The sequence below is a fragment of the Entelurus aequoreus genome, linkage group LG08, assembly GCF_033978785.1.
Source record: "Entelurus aequoreus isolate RoL-2023_Sb linkage group LG08, RoL_Eaeq_v1.1, whole genome shotgun sequence".
NCBI lineage: Eukaryota > Metazoa > Chordata > Actinopteri > Syngnathiformes > Syngnathidae > Entelurus > Entelurus aequoreus.
The window spans coordinates 4,308,354-4,327,814 of NC_084738.1; the positions used below are offsets into that span (position 1 = coordinate 4,308,354).

Sequence of the window (19,461 nt, forward strand, 5' to 3'; positions counted from 1 at the left end):
GGAAATTACGGTACACTACCGTTCAAAAGTTTGGGGGGTCACATTGAAATGTCCTTATTTTTGAAGGAAAAGCACTGAAGATAACTTTAAACTAGTTTTAACTTTGCTAATGTGGTAAATGACTATTCTAGCTGCAAATGTCTGGTTTTTGGTGCAATATCTACATAGGTGTATAGAGGCCCATTTCCAGCAACTATCACTCCAGTGTTCTAATGTACTGGGCCGCACAAGAAATTTAAATTAAAAATAAAAAATAAAAATATTTTTTTTTTTTTTTTTTTTTTTTTTTTTAATGACATCAACATAAAAATCACAATATATACATTATATATCAATATAGATCAATACAGTCTGCGGGGATACAGTCCGTAAACACACATGATTGTATTTATTTATGTAAAAAAAAAATGTAAAAAAACTTTTTTTTTTTTTTTTTTTTGTCCCACCCCCCGGTCCGTGGGACAAATTTTCAAGCGTTGACCGGTCCGCAGCTACAAAAAGGTTGGGGACCACTGTTCTAATGGTACAATGTGTTTGCTCATTGGCTCAGAAGGCTAATTGATGATTAGAAAACCCTTGTGCAATCATGTTCACACATCTGAAAACACTTTAGCTCGTTACAGAAGCTACAAAACTGACCTTCCTTTGAGCAGATTGAGTTTCTGGAGCATCACATTTGTGGGGTCAATTAAACGCTCAAAATGGCCAGAAAAAGAGAACTTTCATCTGAAACTCGACAGTCTATTGTTGTTCTTAGAAATGAAGGCTATTCCACTAAATTGTTTGGGTGACCCCAAACTTTTGAACGGTAGTGTATATATATATTTCTTTTACATTTCAAGCCTAAAAATAGTGAACTCGCTAAAAAAACAAAACTCCCCTAAATACATTTTGGATGTTGGCTGGTTAATTGTGTACAATTTATAATGGCTCATAGTGATATATAGTAGTTCATATAAGAGGTGGTACCATTGGTGGACCAGGCCTTCTGGGCTTCTCTCTGCCTGCGAGGAGCATGCGTTTGTGGGCCTGCTGTCTTGGATCGCCGCCTCCTCTCCTGGGCTCTACGTCCCAGCTGCTGCACTCGTTCCTGAGAGCGAGTGATGAAGTGTGGCCTGGACCTCCTCAGTGCTTCCTGCACACAGCAAAACTATTACTATACCTCACATTTATGGCTCTTGCAACATCATTATTTGGCTTTTTTAAACCACCTCACATAATAAACACAAGGTAGAATTAAAAGTATGCGCCACAGAGTAGAAATAAAAACAATAGTGTCTTTTCTTCAACTTTTTCTATCTGTGACAAATCCTGGTGAGGCTTTTAAAATGGATTGGGGGTAAAAACATTAACAGTACACTTTTTTTGTATGTGTGTGTTCTTGTATTAAATGTCTCATTTGCACCCCTGGTGGTGAAATCTATCAAAATTAAGGGTGGTCTTAAAAAGGAGGGATTTTTCAAATTGACTGTGTGTCGGTTTTAAAAGTGCTCCCCCTCTGGTCAACATGTGAAATAACAAGTGTGTGTGAAAATTGGAAGTGTTCCCCTTCTGGTCAACATATGTAATAACAAGTGTGTGTAAGAAATTGAAATGTGCCCCCTTTTGGCCAGAATTTATAAAAAAATAAAAATAAAAAGTATATAGAGACATACTGTAATAACTTGAAGTAAATAATGAAAATTAAAAACCAATTCCAAAAAAAAATAAAAATAATAATTACTAAAAGCAGTCTTTTTCTCACAATGTGTCGACTTTTTTCTTAGAAAATTGGGAACAATTTCTCATATTCTTTCTGTTTCTGTAATATTGCAATATTTTCTCATAAAATGATTACTTTTTTAATGTAAAATTACTATAAATAAATAAATGATAAATAAATAAATAAATAAATAAATAAATAAATAAATAAATAAATAAATTTAAAAAATAAATAAATAAATAAATAAATAAATAAATAAATAATAAATCAATGTAAAATTATTACTTTTTAATGCAAAATGGTGACATTTGTCATATAAAATTCTGACCTGTATCAGAACATTGCCAATTTTTTGGTTGTTCTTGTAAAATAGTGAAATTTTTTGAGTAAAATTATGACTTTCGTCATAATTTTGCCAAGTAAAATTCCAAATATTATTGCAACATTGCCAAAATTTAAAAGTTTTCTTATAAAATTGTGACTTTTGTCAAGTAAATTTACGACTTTTTTCATAAAATTGCCAAAATGTTAAGCTTTTCTTGTGAGATTCCAACTTTTATCATAATATTGCACAAATGTTCAGGTTTTCTTGTAAAATTTTGACTTGCGTTGAGTAAAATGACGACTTTTATTATAATACTGCCAAAATTCAAAGTTTTTCTTGTGAAATTGTGACCTTTTTCTTGTGAAATTGTGACCTTTTTCTTGTGAAATTCCAACTCATTTTTCACAACGAGCTTTTTTATATTTGCATAGTATGTATATATTATTAATGTTGTAAATACACATCTTTATATACCTAGAAAGGGTGGTCCTAAGGAGGTAGGCATTTTATCAGGTCTCAAGAAGGTAACAGATACAAGAACACGTGTGTGTGTGTGTGTGTGTGTGTGTGTGTGTGTGTGTGTGTGTGTGTGTGTGTGTGTGTGTGTGTGTGTGGTGTGTGCGTGTGTGCGTGCGTGCGTGCATGTGTGTGTGTGTGTGTGTGTGTGTGTGTGTGTGTGTGTGTGTGTGTGTGTGTGTGTGTGTGTGTGTGTGTGTGTGTGTGTGTGTGTGTGTGTAAGGAGCAGCAGTTATCCTCCAAATAAAGTTGGTCATTGAGCTTTTTTACAGGCAACAAATCACGCCAGGATGACAATGAAAAACATATTTAAAAAAATATGCGTGTATTATTCAGATAGTAGAATACATATTCGTCCTCATCATTCTGTGAACGAGCGGGACACAAGTTAAAAATATTTCTACATTATATTTGGCATGGGCTGCATGGAGATATTATATTGTATTACAGATTTTTTAAAATATTTAATTTTGTTCATATTTTTCTACTTTTATAAGTATTTATTTTTAGCCATAAATCTTTTTGTTGTTACTAATAATTTTATGAATTTAATTTCCCTGTGCATGTTTAATAATGTTATGTTTCTTTACGAGTATTGTTTTCTGCAAATATTGAAGTCATGTTTCTGTACTAGTAGTTTAATTTTACACCCTTTCCTCGAAATATCTCAATTATGTTATCTTGCTTTCTTTCATTTTTATTGTTATTTATTTTTTCTGCAAATAATTCATTTGTGTTATATTTATTTCCAAGTAATGCCTCTTTACTACATTTTTTTTTTATTCCTGGAAATATTTACATTATTATGTAAATTGTGCCTTCCTAGTAATTGTATAATCATTTATTCTTCTGTAAATATTTAGTTAGTGTTTCTTTACTGGTAATTATTTTATTATAAATGATTTTAGTATTTGTTATATTTCTTTGTTAGTATGTTTACTATAATTAGTCAGTTTTTTAAAATTATGTTATATTTCTACACTAGTAATTTTATCATACATTTTTTTCCCATAAATTTTAAATTTTTGGCCTGTTACTTTACCTGAAAATATTTATTTCATGTTATGTTTTTACACTGGTACTTTTTTGCAATTCGTTTTTTCTGTAAACATTTAAATAATATTATTTACTAGTATTTTTATTATATTTTTTTTCCGTAAATTATCAGTTTAAGTTATTTTATTTTATTTTTTATTTTTTAAAGTAATTTCTTTCAACTATAAAATATGTATTAGTGTACATATTAAATTTCTCTAATAGTCATTTTACCATAATACTTTCTTTTTTTTTTTTTTTTAGAAAATATTCGGTTAAGTTTATGGCTGTTTAGAAATTAGCCTGTTAATGAATTTTATTTTATTTTATTTTTTAATTTGAAGAAAAAGGAAACATGTTACCAAAATGTATCCTCAAGACCAATTTTTGCTTTGAATTTTTAATACAACTGACAATAACTTTATTTTGGACATATGTGACAAATAACTACTTGAGAAACAAATAAATAATAAATGACATATTGATCATCATCATCATTTACGCAAAGCAAGTAATTATGCTGTTTGTTTGTGTATAATTGACTTCCTATTTTGCCTTGTTTACATATCACTATTGGTACTTCAGCGTTACTTACTTGGTATCATATCGGTAAGAAAAAAATCAGGTATCGTCCATCACTATTTTCCTGCTTGCAAAAGTCAATATTATTTCTATTTTTAAAGGGTTAACAAGTAAAAAGTTGGAATGTGAGCCAATGGATTTTTTAAGTCTCTAACCCGGAAGCACTCGTCAGAGGCTCCGCCCTCTTGACCAAATAAGGTCATCTGCAGTTAGCGAGCTAGTCAGTAGCCACGGACAGTCTTGTCTAACCTGACAATAAAGTTGTAAAAAATATTGACTATCAAACATCAGTCATATTTATCATGATTTTTAATTACCTGTAGAGAAATAGTCTCACGTGGTTTTGGGAGGTCAGGACTGGGCGGGACAGGAAGTGTGTCTCGCCCCATGTCACGGCTTCCGTCGACGGAATTCTTCTTTTTGTGTTCTCCTCCGTCTGAGGAAATCACATGTTATTGTTTCTGGAGATGGGATTCATGGCTTTTTAAAGGGATTTGGATCCTGAGGAGCCGTTCCTTTCAAAGAGTCTTTTAAAAGACCGGCTCCTTATCATATTAGTTATTACATTTTATCAAGGAAACAATCACTAGTATCAATTATACAAGTAGTTCTCAAACTTATTTCATTTCACCAAGTACCACCTCAGACAACACTTGGCTCTCCAAAGAGTACTCCGTGTACCGCCTTGATCCTGTCAGGGACTGCTCTCGGTCTTGAACCCCAAGATGCACAGATGGCAGGCGTAGCGCAGGAAAAACTCGACTTTAACGTCAAAAAACAAATAGTGCGGGGAAAACAGGAACCAAAAACAGCCATCAGGAACCAGGAAACAGGTTACAGGAAACAGGCAACAGGATACAATCATCGAGCCCTGACTGAAGGGCGAGGCAGGCATAAATAGTAGCCTGATTGGCAATTGCAACCGGGTGTGCCAGGCTGCCAATCAGTGACAGGTGAGGGAAACGAGCGCTCAGGGAGACATGCAGGAACCAAAATAAGAGCGCTGACAGGAAATAAACACAAAGAAAGAGGAAAACCCAAACATAACCAAAATGTCAGTAACAAGCCAGACAGATCCACCTAATGAGAGAGGTCAGGGTTAGGTCTAACACCCCACGAGTCCCTGAGTGTCATGTACCGAGGATGTCTTTGTGGCTTGTGCAGCCCTTTGAGACACTTGTGATTTAGGGCTATATAAATAAACATTGATTGATTTATTGATTGATGTCCCACTGCTATTTTGGTAGTATTAGTACGACGTTAAACTTTTAATTACTTTGCTACACACAATCTATATTTACCCATTCAATAATTGTGAATACCATTGCTTATAAGGGAATGCCTACCAAACCACCCTAGAAAACCAGAAAGAGTTCATCTGTATATAATCTTTCAGTAACTCAAATGTAAATCACCGCATTTTTCGGACTATAAGTGTCAAGGTTTTCCCTGACAGTTTGGTCAAGTTTTAGTTTTCCTCTGCATTTGTCTTAGTTTCCTGTCTTTAGTTCCTGTCAGCACTCTTATTTTGGTTATTTCCTGATTATCTCCCTGAGTGTTTTGTCCCCTCAGCTGTGGCTGATTGGCACCTGGCCACACCTGGTGCCAGTCAGCCAGCTGCTATTTAAACCTGTCCTGCCCTCCAGTCACGGCTGGATCATTGTCATTGTAGTGTCTACCTGAATGTCACTTGTCACTTGTACCTGTAGCTTCTACCTATTTGTCGTTGTAGCTCCGTCTACTTTTGTCCACTCCGCTTTAGTCATAGTTCCTTCGTGTCACAGTAAGTGTTTTTGTTTCTTGTCCACAGTTAGCCTTTGTGCTATTTTAGTTTATAGCCTAGTTTGTTCTCCGCCTTGTGCGCGCCTTTTGTTTCTTCCCTTTTGTTTGTTTTTTGCTATAGAGCTGAATTAAATCATGTTTTCTCGCACTATGCCTACCATCATCTCTGCATCTTGGGGTTCGTCGCCAACAAACTCTGACAGAATGATCCAGCCTAAAACGAACCTCGCAGAGATGTCCATGGCGGAGAGGCTTAACAAAGCATTAGAATTGATGGCTAAATCAAGGAAAAGCTTTGCCTCGTTTTGTGATCCCTCCGACCCATCCCTGTCCTGTGTTGGCTTCTCGTGGGACGTTTTGGATCCGTCCCTTGAGGAGGGGGCTATGAGTAGCTGTGCAGCTGGGGAGGCACAACTACTCCTCACCCCAGTGGGTCTGCAACAGACGGCGCCATCCTCTCCGGTGGGCCGGCAGACGCCACCATGCTCTCCGGTGGGCCGGCAGACGCCACCATCATCTCCGGTGGGTCTGCAACCAACGGCGCCACCATCATCTCCGGTGGGTCTGCAACCAACGGCGCCATCACCCTCTCCGGTGGACCAGCAGGGGTCTCCACCACCCTCTCTGGTGGACCAGCAGGGGTCTCCGCCACCCTCTCTGGTGGACCAGCAGGGGTCTCCACCACCCTCTCCGGTGGACCAGCAGGGGTCTCCGCCACCCTCTCCGGTGGACCAGCAGAGGGCGCCGCCACCACCCTCTCCGGGTGGCCAGCAGAGGGCGCCGCCACCATCCTTCCCGGTGGGCCCTCCCACGCCGGCGGTCGAGCCGCCTCGACAATTGCGGCGGCGTTCAACTCGCCGTCGCCACCTGACTCTTCCCCGCTGGTTGCGGGGACACTTGGCCTGGCGGCCCACCTCCTTGTCCTCCCTCCACCCTCCCTTGACTTTGGACTGGTTTTTTTTGGGGTGGGGGGGATTTTTTGATACGTTTGGTATCCGTTATGGGAAGGGGGGCTACTGTCAAGGTTTTCCCTGACAGTTTGGTCAAGTTTTAGTTTTCCTCTGCGTTTGTCTTAGTTTCCTGTCTTCAGTTCCTGTCAGCACTCTTATTTTGGTTATTTCCTGATTATCTCCCTGAGTGTTTTGTCCCCTCAGCTGTGGCTGATTGGCACCTGGCCACACCTGGTGCCAGTCAGCCAGCTGCTATTTAAACCTGTCCTGCCCTCCAGTCACGGCTGGATCATTGTCATTGTAGTGTCTACCTGAATGTCACTTGTCACTTGTACCTGTAGCTTCTACCTATTTGTCGTTGTAGCTCCGTCTACTTTTGTCCACTCCGCTTTAGTCATAGTTCCTTTGTGTCACAGTAAGTGTTTTTGTTTCTTGTCCATAGTTAGCCTTTGTGCTATTTTAGTTTATAGCCTAGTTTGTTCTCCGCCTTGTGCGCGCCTTTTGTTTCTTCCCTTTTGTTTGTTTTTTTGCTATAGAGCTGAATTAAATCATGTTTTCTCGCACTATGCCTACCATCATCTCTGCATCTTGGGGTTCGTCGCCAACAAACTCTGACAATAAGGCGCACTTAAAATCCTTTCATTTTCTCAAAATTCGACGGTGCGCCTAATGTACGGAATAATTTTGGTTGTGCTTACCGACCTCGAAGCAATTTTATTTGGTACATGGTGTAATGATAAGTGTGACTAGTAGATGGCAGTCACACATAAGAGATACATATAGACTAGGGATGTCCGATATTATCGGCCGATAAATGCTTTTACATGTAATATCGGAAATTATCGGCGCTACATGTGCATAGAAAACAACTCCCAAACAAACGGCTCACAAAGGGGAATCGGTTCACTTAAAAGAGCTGTTCAAATGACTCGACTCGTTCGCAAAGTTCACATCTCTACTTGTTTTCCACCTGGCCCGACTGTACGCGCCTCGTGGGCAACGTGCCGGTTGTTCGAAGGCCCCGCCCCGGACATTTGGCGGGCGTGTCGGCGAACGGGAGGGGATTCAATCAAAAGTGTGCCCCTGGAAGCAAAGTGTGGAGCTTGCAACATTTTCAGGTAATTGTGCAGAGAGATCAATGGCAATGATAATTACATCAAGAGCCGGGTAATAATACCTGGATTTCCCTGGAGGGAGGCTGCGGATTCACCCTCCAAATTGCGGTGTGATGTTTTCTTCTGACTAAGCTGCCGCTGGAGTTTGATGTTGGCGATGATGGCGGCTGCATTGAGGGCCAGGACGTCCTCCGGGGACTGATGAGGCTCTGCAACACAACATCACAATAAACACTCACACTCAAATGCCTCACTTTTTAAATGACGCTGTTTTCGGCTTTCGGGCTAATTAATTGATCATAGTGGTTATGAAGTGCCAGGAAAGAATATTTAATCACGGCCGTCGTGAGTGAACAAACACTCACTGCTGCAGCTCGTTTTGCATAATCAAACAGATTTGTTAGTGTACGGACATCACGCCAACTTATCAGCTCCCTGCGGACCAGTGCCGCAAAAGCAAAGACTGCAAAGAGATCAGTGAAAGTAGCAATATTTGGCATTTTTAACATCGCTCTTGTGCATTACGCAGTCCTCGTATTTCCAGCATGCTAAGCTACAAACCCGTTTCCATATGAGTTGGGAAATGGTGTTAGATGTAAATATAAACGGAATACAATGATTTGCAAATCCTTTTCAAGCCATATTCAGTTGAATGCACTACAAAGACAACATATTTGATGTTCAAACTCATAAACTTTATTTTTTTTTTTTGCAAATAATAATGAACTTAGAATTTCATGGCTGCAACATGTGCCAAAGTAGTTGGGAAAGGGCATGTTCACCACTGTGTTACATGGCCTTTCCTTTTAACAACACTCAGTAAAAGTTTGGGAACTGAGGAGACACATTTTTGAAGCTTCTCAGGTGGAATTCTTTCCCATTCTTGCTTGATGTACAGCTTAAGTTGTTCAACAGTCCGGGGGTCTCCCTTCTGCTATTTTAGGCTTCATAATGTGCCACACATTGTCAATGTCTGGACTACAGGCAGGCCAGTCTAGTACCCGCACTCTTTTACTATGAAGCCACGCTGTTGTAACACGTGGCTTGGCATTGTCTTGCTGAAATAAGCAGGGGCGTCCATGGTAACGTTGCTTGGATGGCAAGATATGTTGCTCCACAACCTGTATGTACCTTTCAGCATTAATGGTGCCTTCACAGATGTGTAAGTTACCCATGTCTTGGGCACTAATACACCCCCATACCATCACACATGCTGGCTTTTCAACTTTGCGCCTAGAACAATCCGGATGGTTCTTTTCCTCTTTGGTCCGGAGGACACCACGTCCAGTTTCCAAAAACAATTTGAAATGTGGACTCGTCAGACCACAGGACACTTTTCCACTTTGTATCAGTCCATCTTAGATGAGCTCAGGCCCAGCGAAGCCGACGGCGTTTCTGGGTGTTGTTGATAAACGGTTTTCGCCTTGCATAGGAGAGTTTTAACTTGCACTTACAGATGTAGCGACCAACTGTAGTTACTGACAGTGGGTTTCTGAAGTGTTCCTGAGCCCATGTGGTGATATCCTTTACACACTGATGTGGCTTGTTGATGCAGTACAGCCTGAGGGATGGAAGGTCACGGGCTTAGCTGCTTACGTGCAGTGATTTCTCCAGATTCTCTGAACCCTTTGATGATATTACGGAGCGTAGATGGTGAAATCCCTAAATTCCTTGCAATAGCTGGTTGAGAAATGTTGTTCTTAAACTGTTCAACAATTTGCTCAGGCATTTGTTGACAAAGTGGTGACCCTCGCCCCATCCTTGTTTGTGAATGACTGAGCATTTCATTGAATCTACTTTTATACCCAATCATGGCACCCACCTGTTCCCAATTAGCCTGTTCACCTGTGGGATGTTCCATATAAGTGTTTGATGAGCATTCCTCAACTTTATCAGTATTTATTGCCACCTTTCCCAACTTCTTTGTCACGTGTTGCTGGCATCAAATTCTAAAGTTAATGATTATTTGCACAAAAAAAAAAATGTTTATGAGTTTGAACATGAAATATGTTGTCTTTGTAGCATATTCAACTGAATATGGCTTGAAAATGATTTGCAAATCATTGTATTCCGTTTATATTTACATCTAACCCAATTTCCCAACTCATATGGAAACAGGGTTTGTAAAACCTCACCTCAAGGTTCCCCTATTGCGCAATAGTGACTTTTTAACGAGGTCCTAACTTGTTGTGTACCGTTCCAATATTGATATCGGATATTAAAGTTAAAGTTAAAGTACCCATGATTGTCACACACACACTAGGTGTGGCGACATTATTCTCTGCATTTGACCCATCACCCTTGATCACCCCCTGGGAGGTGAGGGAAGTAGTGAGAAGCAGCAGTGGCCGCGCCCGGGAATAATTTTTGGTGATTTAACCCCCAATTCCAACCCTTGATGCTGAGTGCCAAGCAGGGAGGTAATGGCTCCCATTTTTATAGTCTTTGGTAGGGATGTCCGATAATGGCTTTCTGCCGATATCCGATATTCCGATATTGTCCAACTCTTTAATTACCGATACCGATATCAACCGATACCGATATCAACAGATACCGATATCAACCGATATATACAGTCGTGGAATTAACACATTATTATGCCTAATTTGGACAACCAGGTATGGTGAAGATAAGGTACTTTTTAAAAAAAATAATAAAATAAGATAACTAAATTAAAAACATTTTCTTGAATAAAAAAGAAAGTAAAACAATATAAAAACAGTTACATAGAAACTAGTAATAAATGAAAATGAGTAAAATTAACTGTTCAAGGTTAGTACTATTAGTGAAGCAGCAGCACGCACAATCATGTGTGCTTACGGACTGTATCCCTTGCAGACTGTATTGATATATATTGATATATAATGTAGGAACCAGAATATTAATAACAGAAAAAAATGGGGGGAGGGAGGGTTTTTGGGTTGGTGCACTAATTGTAAGTGTATCTTGTGTTTTTTATGTTGATTTAATAAAAAAAAAACAAAAAAAAACAACAACAACAAAAACGATACAGATAATAAAAAAACCGATACCGATAATTTTCGATATTAAATTTTAACGCATTTATCGGCCGATAATATCGGCCTGCCGATATTATCGGACATCCATAGTCTTTGGTAGAGATGTCCGATAATAAAAAACACAAGATACACTTACAATTAGTGCACCAACCCAAAAAACCTCCCTCCAACCATTTCTTTCTGTTATCAATATTCTGGTTCCTACATTATATATCAATATATATCAATACAGTCTGCAAGGGATACAGTCCGTAAGCACACATGATTGTGCGTGCTGCTGCTCCACTAATAGTACTAACCTTTAACAGTTAATTTTACTCATTTTCATTCATTACTAGTTTCTATGTAACTGTTTTTATATTGTTTTACTTTCTTTTTTATTCAAGAAAATGTTTTTTAAAATTTATTTATCTTATTTTATTTTATAATTTTTTTAAAAAAGTACCTTATCTTCACCATACCTGGTTGTTTAAATTAGGCATAATAATGTGTTGATTCCACGACTGTATATATCGGTATCGGTTTGTATCGGTAATTAAGAGTTGGACAATATCGGAATATCGGCAAAAAAGCCATTATCGGACATCCCTACTCACAAGTATAAAACTACTTTTTTAAAGTAGTATCTACTTTGCTACTACTATTTATAGTAGTAGCCCCGTATGTGGGCTCTGTACCGAGGATGTCGTTGTGGCTTGTGCAGCCCTTTGAGACACTTGTGATTTAGGGCTATATAAATAAATATTGATTGATTGATTGATTGATTGATAAATTAATACTTCAAGCACGAAAAAACAAATCATGATGCCGAGCGCATATCATTATGTCAAGATAATGGCACTAGCATTTAATTACGTTTGTAATTTTAGAATATTTTTCAACATATTGAGCAAAAAGGTCTCATTTTTGTTTCCTACCAAGAAAAGTGCACTTGTTATTAGTGAGAATATACTTATTTTAGTGTATTTTTGGGTTCATTGAGGTTAGCTAATTTGACTTGTTTTGGAAGCCGAATTTTCTTGTTCTATTGGCAGATAATTTTGCTTAGTTCAAATAAAATACCCCTCATTTTTGAATTTTTTTTCCTTGTTTTTGAACACTGACTTCTTGCAGTGTAGAAAGTGTTTCGTGTATTTTTAGACACTTTCCAAGCTGCAGATGGTGAGCAGCAAGTGGTGACAGGAAGACAAACCTACCGGGAGTCTGAATGAGCGTGAGACACGGAGACGACCTCCTCCACTCGTCTTTCCTCAGCTTCCAGGCGTCTCCTGCACCTTTCGCCGGGCCGAGGGAGCCCCAGTTGGCGGGGATGCGTTGCGCGGCATCCTGAGGGAGCCCCAAGCTCCATTTCCTGACAGCCGGCGGCGGCGAGACGGGCTCCTCGCTTGGATTGTCGCCGAGCGGGAAGACATCGCCGTGGCAGCTCAGCGGCCTCTTGGGTTTTTGTCCAGGGAGCTCCGAGGGAGGATTGACGAGAAGTCTCAGTGTGGACGAGTGAACCTCTGGATTAGTTTCCAGGTGGCGTCCTTGACTCCGTGACCCATCTGTGTCCTTAGCTGGACTGTAGCTCCCCTTGTGCTCTGTGACTTTAATGATAGCAGCCTTTCTCCGGTGGACCGCCGTATCCACAGAAGCCGGACGGGGGCTGAGCGTGGTCCTCTGCTCGACCACTTTGACGATGGTGGGCTTCCTCTGCACCCCAGCGGAGGTTTGGTCCATGGGCTCCCCAGGCGAAGATTGGCGGTCGTACGTGGTGAGACTGGAAGATCTGACGACTTTCCTGCTGGAGATGGTGATGGAGGAGAAGCCCACTTTGTTGCGGGGGACGAGGGTGGTGGCGGCGGAGCTGGTCTGGATAAGCGAGGGTTGTAGGCTGTTACGCCTGGGCGGCTGGGCGGGCGGCGTCACCGGATGCCCGCTGCTCGCCCTGCGCAGGGGGACAAACAACTGGAACAACTCGGACCTTTTCCGAGGACTACGCTCAGGGGGTTCTTTCTGACTGTGGGGAGGTTCCGAGGACCGGTGACTATTCCAGCTTCTTCTCAGAGCATGCCAGATTCTGGGTTTTTCAGACTCACAGCTCCGTTTATCCGGCACCTGTAAAGCACAGTGGGGGTGTTAGCTTAGCCACTAACTTTTATTAGCTTCAACCACAAACAGAACAAGGCGTCAATTGTTGAGAGGCTGCTAAATAGAACATAGCACTGCTTGATCACGTGATGGTTTAGGTCAGGGGTTCTTAACCTTTTTGACCGAGGGGCCCAACCTGTCCACTACGCTCAAATATCAGCACTGAATTAGTAATCTTACTCTTGATTTTAATAGAGATGTCCGATAATATAGGACTGCGGATATTATCGGCCGATAAATGCTTTAAAATGTGATATCGGAAATGATCGGTATCGGTTTCAAAAAGTAAAATTTATGACTTTTTAAAACGGAAAGGTACACGGACGTAGGGAGAAGTACAGAGCGCCAATAAACCTTAAAGGCACTGCCTTTGCGTGCCGGCCCAATCACATAATATCTACGGCTTTTCACACACACAAGTGAATGCGACACATACTTGGTCAACAGCCATACAGGTCACACTGAGGGTGGACGTATGAACAACTTTAACACTGTTACAAATATGCGCCACACTGTGAACCCACACCAAACAAGAATGACAAACTCATTTCGGGAGAACATCCGCACCGTAACACAACATAAACACAACAGAACAAATACTCAGAACCCCTTGCAGCACTAACTCTTCCGGGACGCTACAATATACCCCCCCCCCGCGGCTCCCTACGCTAACCTCAATTTAGTGTTGCCAATCAACCTATCCCCAGGTGCATGTCTTTGGAGGTGGGAGGGGCCTATCCCCAGGTGCATGTCTTTGGAGGTGGGAGGGGCCTATCCCCAGGTGCATGTCTTTGGAGGTGGGAGGGGCCTATCCCCAGGTGCATGTCTTTGGAGGTGGGAGGACGCCGGAGTACCCGGAGGGAACCCACGCAGTCACGGGGGGAACATGCAAACTCCACACAGAAAGAGCCCAGGATCGAAAAAAGGACCTTTGTATTGTGAGTCATACATGCTAACCCCTGTACCACCATGCTGCCCTAGCAATAATATATGTTTCTCAAATAAACTGTCAATAAAATTAAAATTAAAATGAAAATCCAGCTTCACCACTTTAGTCATATTTTTTGCACTTGAGAAACTTCTCTATGACTAAAGCTCCAGACTTCTTCGGTTTCTTTGATATTGTCATGACTGCCACAAGTGGTGGGAAAGTGTATCGCAACCGAGTACCGCAGCTGAGAAACAGATGCTTTTTGGCCGCCCTCTAGGGGGCGCTCATGGCCCAACAATGGATAAAAAACACTGTACCAGACCATTTTATGATACGTGTTTTATTGTTCGTCCGGAAGTAGTGATTCAAAGGGAAAATGAATGGCAATACAGAAACTTATCTCGCTTTCTTGCTTCACTTAGTAGTTTGCTATTTTGCGTGGTTATTTGTGTCGTCCAAAAGCTGTGCAAACCATTTTTATTATGTTTAAACAGAGAAACCTCATATGGACTGGACTCTCACTATTATGTTGGATCCACTATGGACTGGACTCTCACTATTATGTTGGATCCACTATGGACTGGACTCTCACTATTATGTTGGATCCACTATGGACTGGACTCTCACTATTATGTTAGATCCACTATGGACTGGCATAATATTGTGAGAGTCCAGTCCACAGTGGATCTAACATAATAGTGAGAGTCCAGACCCACTCGACATCCATTGCTTTCGGTCTCCCCTAGAGGGGGGGGGGTTACCCACATATGCGGTCCTCTCCAAAGTTTCTCATAGTCATTCACATCGACGTCCCACTGGGGTGAGTTTTCCTTGCCCGTATGTGGGCTCTGTACCGAGGATGTCATTGTGGCTTGTGCAGCCCTTTGAGACACTTGTGATTTAGGGCTGTATAAATAAACATTGATTGATTGATTGATGTAACCCTCTGTTTGTTTGCGATTGTCATTACTGCCACAAGTGGTGAAAAAGTGTATTACAACTGAGTACCACTGCGGCCCATACGGACCACAGCTGACAAAGAGATAATTTTGGTGGCCCTCTAGGGCCGGGGGCCGCACGCTTTTCAATCTGGCCCGCCGGACATTCCCAAATATATTTTTTTTATCTTTAAGATGGAAACTGTAGCTGCCATTATGATTTGCAGTGATGTTGCCTAATGACCGCAAGTCTTGAACTATACAAAGTATTTCAATGGTTGGAATCTGCGCTTTTGCAGGATATACTAGTTACTATGGTAATCTAATTAGTTACTATGGTAATCTAATTAGTTACTATGGTCATCTAAGTCACAGCAGCTCAGACGAGGCACCAAGCAGTGTGGGTGGGGAGCGTTTCCACAGAGCGTTTCCAGAGCAGCCAGCCTAAAATGCGGGTGTCAGGGACAGACGCAGAAGGAGATTTTTACAACAAAGTTCTAAAGCTTAGCGATATATCACATATATTAGATCAGGGGTCACCAACCTTTTTGAACCAAGAGCTACTTCTTGGGTAGTGATTAATGCGAAGGGCTACCAGTTTGATACACACTTAAATAAATTGCCAGAAATAGCCAATTTGCTCAATGTACCTTTAACTCTATGTTATTATTAATAATTAATGATATTTACACTTAATTGAACGGTTTAAAAGAGGAGAAAACACGAAAAAAATGACAATTACATTTTGAAGCATAGTTTATCCTCAATTTCGACTCTTTAAAATTCAAAATTCAACCGAAAAAAAGAAGAGAAAAACTAGCTAATTCGAATGTTTTTGAAAAACTTTAAAAAATAATTCATGGAACATCATTAGTAATTTTTCCTGATTAAGATTAATTTTAGAATTTGGATGACATGTTTTAAATAGGTTAAAATACAATCTGCAATTTGTTAGAATATATAACAAATTGGACCAAGCTATATTTCTAACAAAGACAAATCATTATTTCTTCTAGATTTTCCAGAACAAAAATTTTAAAAGAAATTCAAAAGACTTTGAAATAAGATTTAAATTTGATTCTACAGATTTTATAGATTTGCCAGAATAATTTTTTTGAATTTTAATCATAATAAGTTTGAAGAAATATTTCACAAATATTCTTCGTCGAAAAAACAGAAGCTAAAATGAAGAATTAATTTAAAATGTATTTATTATTCTTTACAATAAAACAAATAAATTTACTTGAACATTGATTTAAATTGTCAGGAAAGAAGAGGAAGGAATTTGAAAAGTAAAAAGGTATATGTGTTTAAAAATCCTAAAATCATTTTTAAGGTTGTATTTTTTCTCTAAAATTGTTTTTCTGAAAGTTATAAGAAGCAAAGTAAAAAAATTAATGAAATTATTTAAACAAGTGAAGACCAAGTCTTTAAAATATTTTCTTGGATTTTCAAATTCTATTTGAGTTTTGTCTCTCTTAGAATTAAAATGCCGGGCAAAGCGAGACCAGCTTGCTAGTAAATAAATCAAATTTAAAAAATAGAAGCAGCTCACTGGTAAGTGCTGCTATTTGAGCTATTTTTAGAACAGGCCAGCGGGCTACTCATCTGGTCCTTACGGGCTACCTGGTGCCCGCGGGCACCGCGTTGGTGACCCCTGTATTAGATTGTAGGTGGGCTTTTTTTTACCCTTCACGTTCATATTGTGAGGTTTTGTATTAGTGTTCCTAAAAATAGATATACCGGCCCCCAAACACATTTTCTTCTCTAAATTTGGCCCCCCCCCCGAGTCAAAATAATTACCCAGGCCTGCTCTAGGGGGTACTTGCGGCCCAACATTGGGGCCCTGCCCTATGGTTTAGAAACACTGATTTCGGCTATGTTCAATCAATCAATGTTTATTTATATAGCCCTAAATCACAAGTGTCTCAAAGGGCTGCAAGTATGATACCTAATTCGGATTTTTTTTGTCGAATCCGATCTTTTAACGAATAATTGTTTTAGTAAACAGAATGGGTCCCACGTGTGCACATTAACAGAAGTAAACACGGCTCCAATTCTAAGTTGCCTTGGTGGCCATTTCAAGGAGTTTGTGCAAACCCCATTCAATATTTACATAACCAATTTAGCGTAGAAGGAGGGTCACCACTGGCTAAATTGGGGCCCTAAGCAGAATTTCATTAGGAGCCCTTGACCACACTAGAAACTTGATACTTTTTTAATTAAAAACTTCAATTTAATTTGGGGATTTCACGGAGTTGAATAACAGTTTTTTTTTGTAACTCTGCCATCAGTCTGTGAATGTGTGTGTGTGAATGGGTGAATGTGATGTATGATATAAAACCCTTTGGGTATCATTCCAAGTGTAGTAAAGCGCTGCACAAATATAGACCATTTATCATTTACAAACATAATTACAAATGTAATTGAAACTAGTGCTGTTATGGGATTAAAAATGAACGATTAATTGATTTCTTAATCTCCTGTTAAAGGCCTACTGAAATGAAATGTTTTAATTTAAAAGCGGATAGCAGATCCATTCTATGTGTCATACTTGATCATTTCGCGATATTGCCATATTTTTGCTGAAAGGATTTAGTAGAGAACGTCGACGATAAAGTTCGCAACTTTTGGTCGCTGATAAAAAAAAGCCTTGCCTGTACCGGAAGTAGCGTGACGTCACAGGTTGAACGGCTCCTCACATTTCCCCATTGTTTACACCAGCAGCAAGAGCGATTCGGACCGAGAAAGCGACGAATACCCCGTTAATTTGAACGAGGATGAAAGATTCGTGGATGAGGAACGTGAGAGTGAAGGACTAGAGTGCAGTGCAGGACGTATCTTTTTTCGCTCTGACCGTAACTTAGGTACAAGCTGGCTCATTGGATTCCACACTCTCTCCTTTTTCTATTGTGGATCACGGATTTGTATTTTGAACCACCTGGGATACTATATCCTCTTGAAAATGAGAGTCGAGAACACGAAATGGACATTCACAGTGACTTTTATCTCCACGACAATACATCGGCGAAGCTCTTTAGCTACGGAGCTAACATGATAGCATCGTGCTTAAATGCAGATAGAAACAAAATAAATAAACCCCTGACTGGAAGGATAGACAGAAGATCAACAATACTATTAAACCGTGGACATGTAAATACACGGTTAATGCTTTCCAGCCTGGCGAAGCTTAACAATGCTGTTGCTAACGACGCCATTGAAGCTAACTTAGCAACCAGACCTCACAGAGCTATGCTAAAAACATTAGCTATCCACCTACGCCAGCCAGCCCTCATCTGCTCATCAACACCCGTGCTCACCTGCGTTCCAGCGATCGACGGAGCGACGAAGGACTTCACCCGATCACAGATGCGGTCGGCGGCCCGGAGACGGAGGAAGTCAAGGTGAAGTCGGCGGCTAGCGCGTCTGCTATCCATCTCAAAGTCCTCCTGGTTGTGTTGCTGTAGTCCGCCGCTAATACACCGATCCCACCTACAGCTTTATTCTTTGCAGTCTCCATTGTTCATTAAACAAATTGCAAAAGATTCACCAACACAGATGTCCAGAATACTGTGGAATTTTGCGATGAAAACCGAGCTTTTTGTATTGGATCCAATGGGGTCCGAATACTTCCGTTCACTCCTTGACGTCACGCGCAAACGCCATCATACCGAGACGTTTTCAACCGGAAGTTTCGCTGGAAATTTAAAATGTCACTTTATAAGTTAACCCGGCCGTATTGGCATGTGTTACAATGTTAAGATTTCATTAGGGATGTCCGATAATGGCTTTTTGCCGATATTCCGATATTGTCCAACTCTTTAATTACCGATACCGATATCAACCGATACCGATATCAACCGATATATGCAGTCGTGGAATTAACACATTATTATGCCTAATTTGGACAACCAGGTATGGTGAAGATAAGGTACTTTTAAAAAAAATTTGTAAAATAAGATAAATAAATTAAAAACATTTTCTTGAATAAAAAAGAAAGTACAACAATATAAAAACAGTTACATAGAAACTAGTAATGAATGAAAATGAGTAAAATTAACTGTTAAAGGTTAGTACTATTAGTGGAGCAGCAGCACGCACAATCATGTGTGCTTACGGACTGTATCCCTTGCAGACTGTATTGCTATATATTGATATATAATGTAGGAAGCAGAACATTAATAACAGAAAGAAATGGGGGTAGGGAGGTTTTTTGGGTTGGTGCACTAATTGTAAGTGTATCTTGTGTTTTTATGTTGATTTAATAAAAACAAAACAAAAACAACAACAAAAAAAAACAAAAAAACGATACCGATAATAAAAAAAACGATACCGATAATTTCCGATATTACATTTTAACGCATATATCGGACATCTCTAGATTTCATCATAGATATATAAACTATCAGACTGCGTGGTCGCTAGTAGTGGCTTT

The 19,461-nt window shown here is 39.9% G+C and overlaps 1 protein-coding gene across 1 annotated transcript in view; it reads right to left on the minus strand.

Annotated features, from left to right (window-relative positions):
• The window catches only part of lg08h10orf90 (linkage group 08 C10orf90 homolog), a 64,263-nt gene that overhangs the window by 7,643 nt on the left and 37,159 nt on the right, over positions 1-19,461 (minus strand). The window contains exons 5-8 of the mRNA XM_062055267.1: positions 12,224-13,124; positions 8,070-8,216; positions 4,478-4,596; positions 970-1,135 (exon numbers count right to left, since the gene is read on the minus strand). Of these exons, the coding sequence (XP_061911251.1) occupies positions 970-1,135; positions 4,478-4,596; positions 8,070-8,216; positions 12,224-13,124 (1,333 nt within the window). The remainder of the gene's footprint in view (positions 1-969; positions 1,136-4,477; positions 4,597-8,069; positions 8,217-12,223; positions 13,125-19,461) is intronic.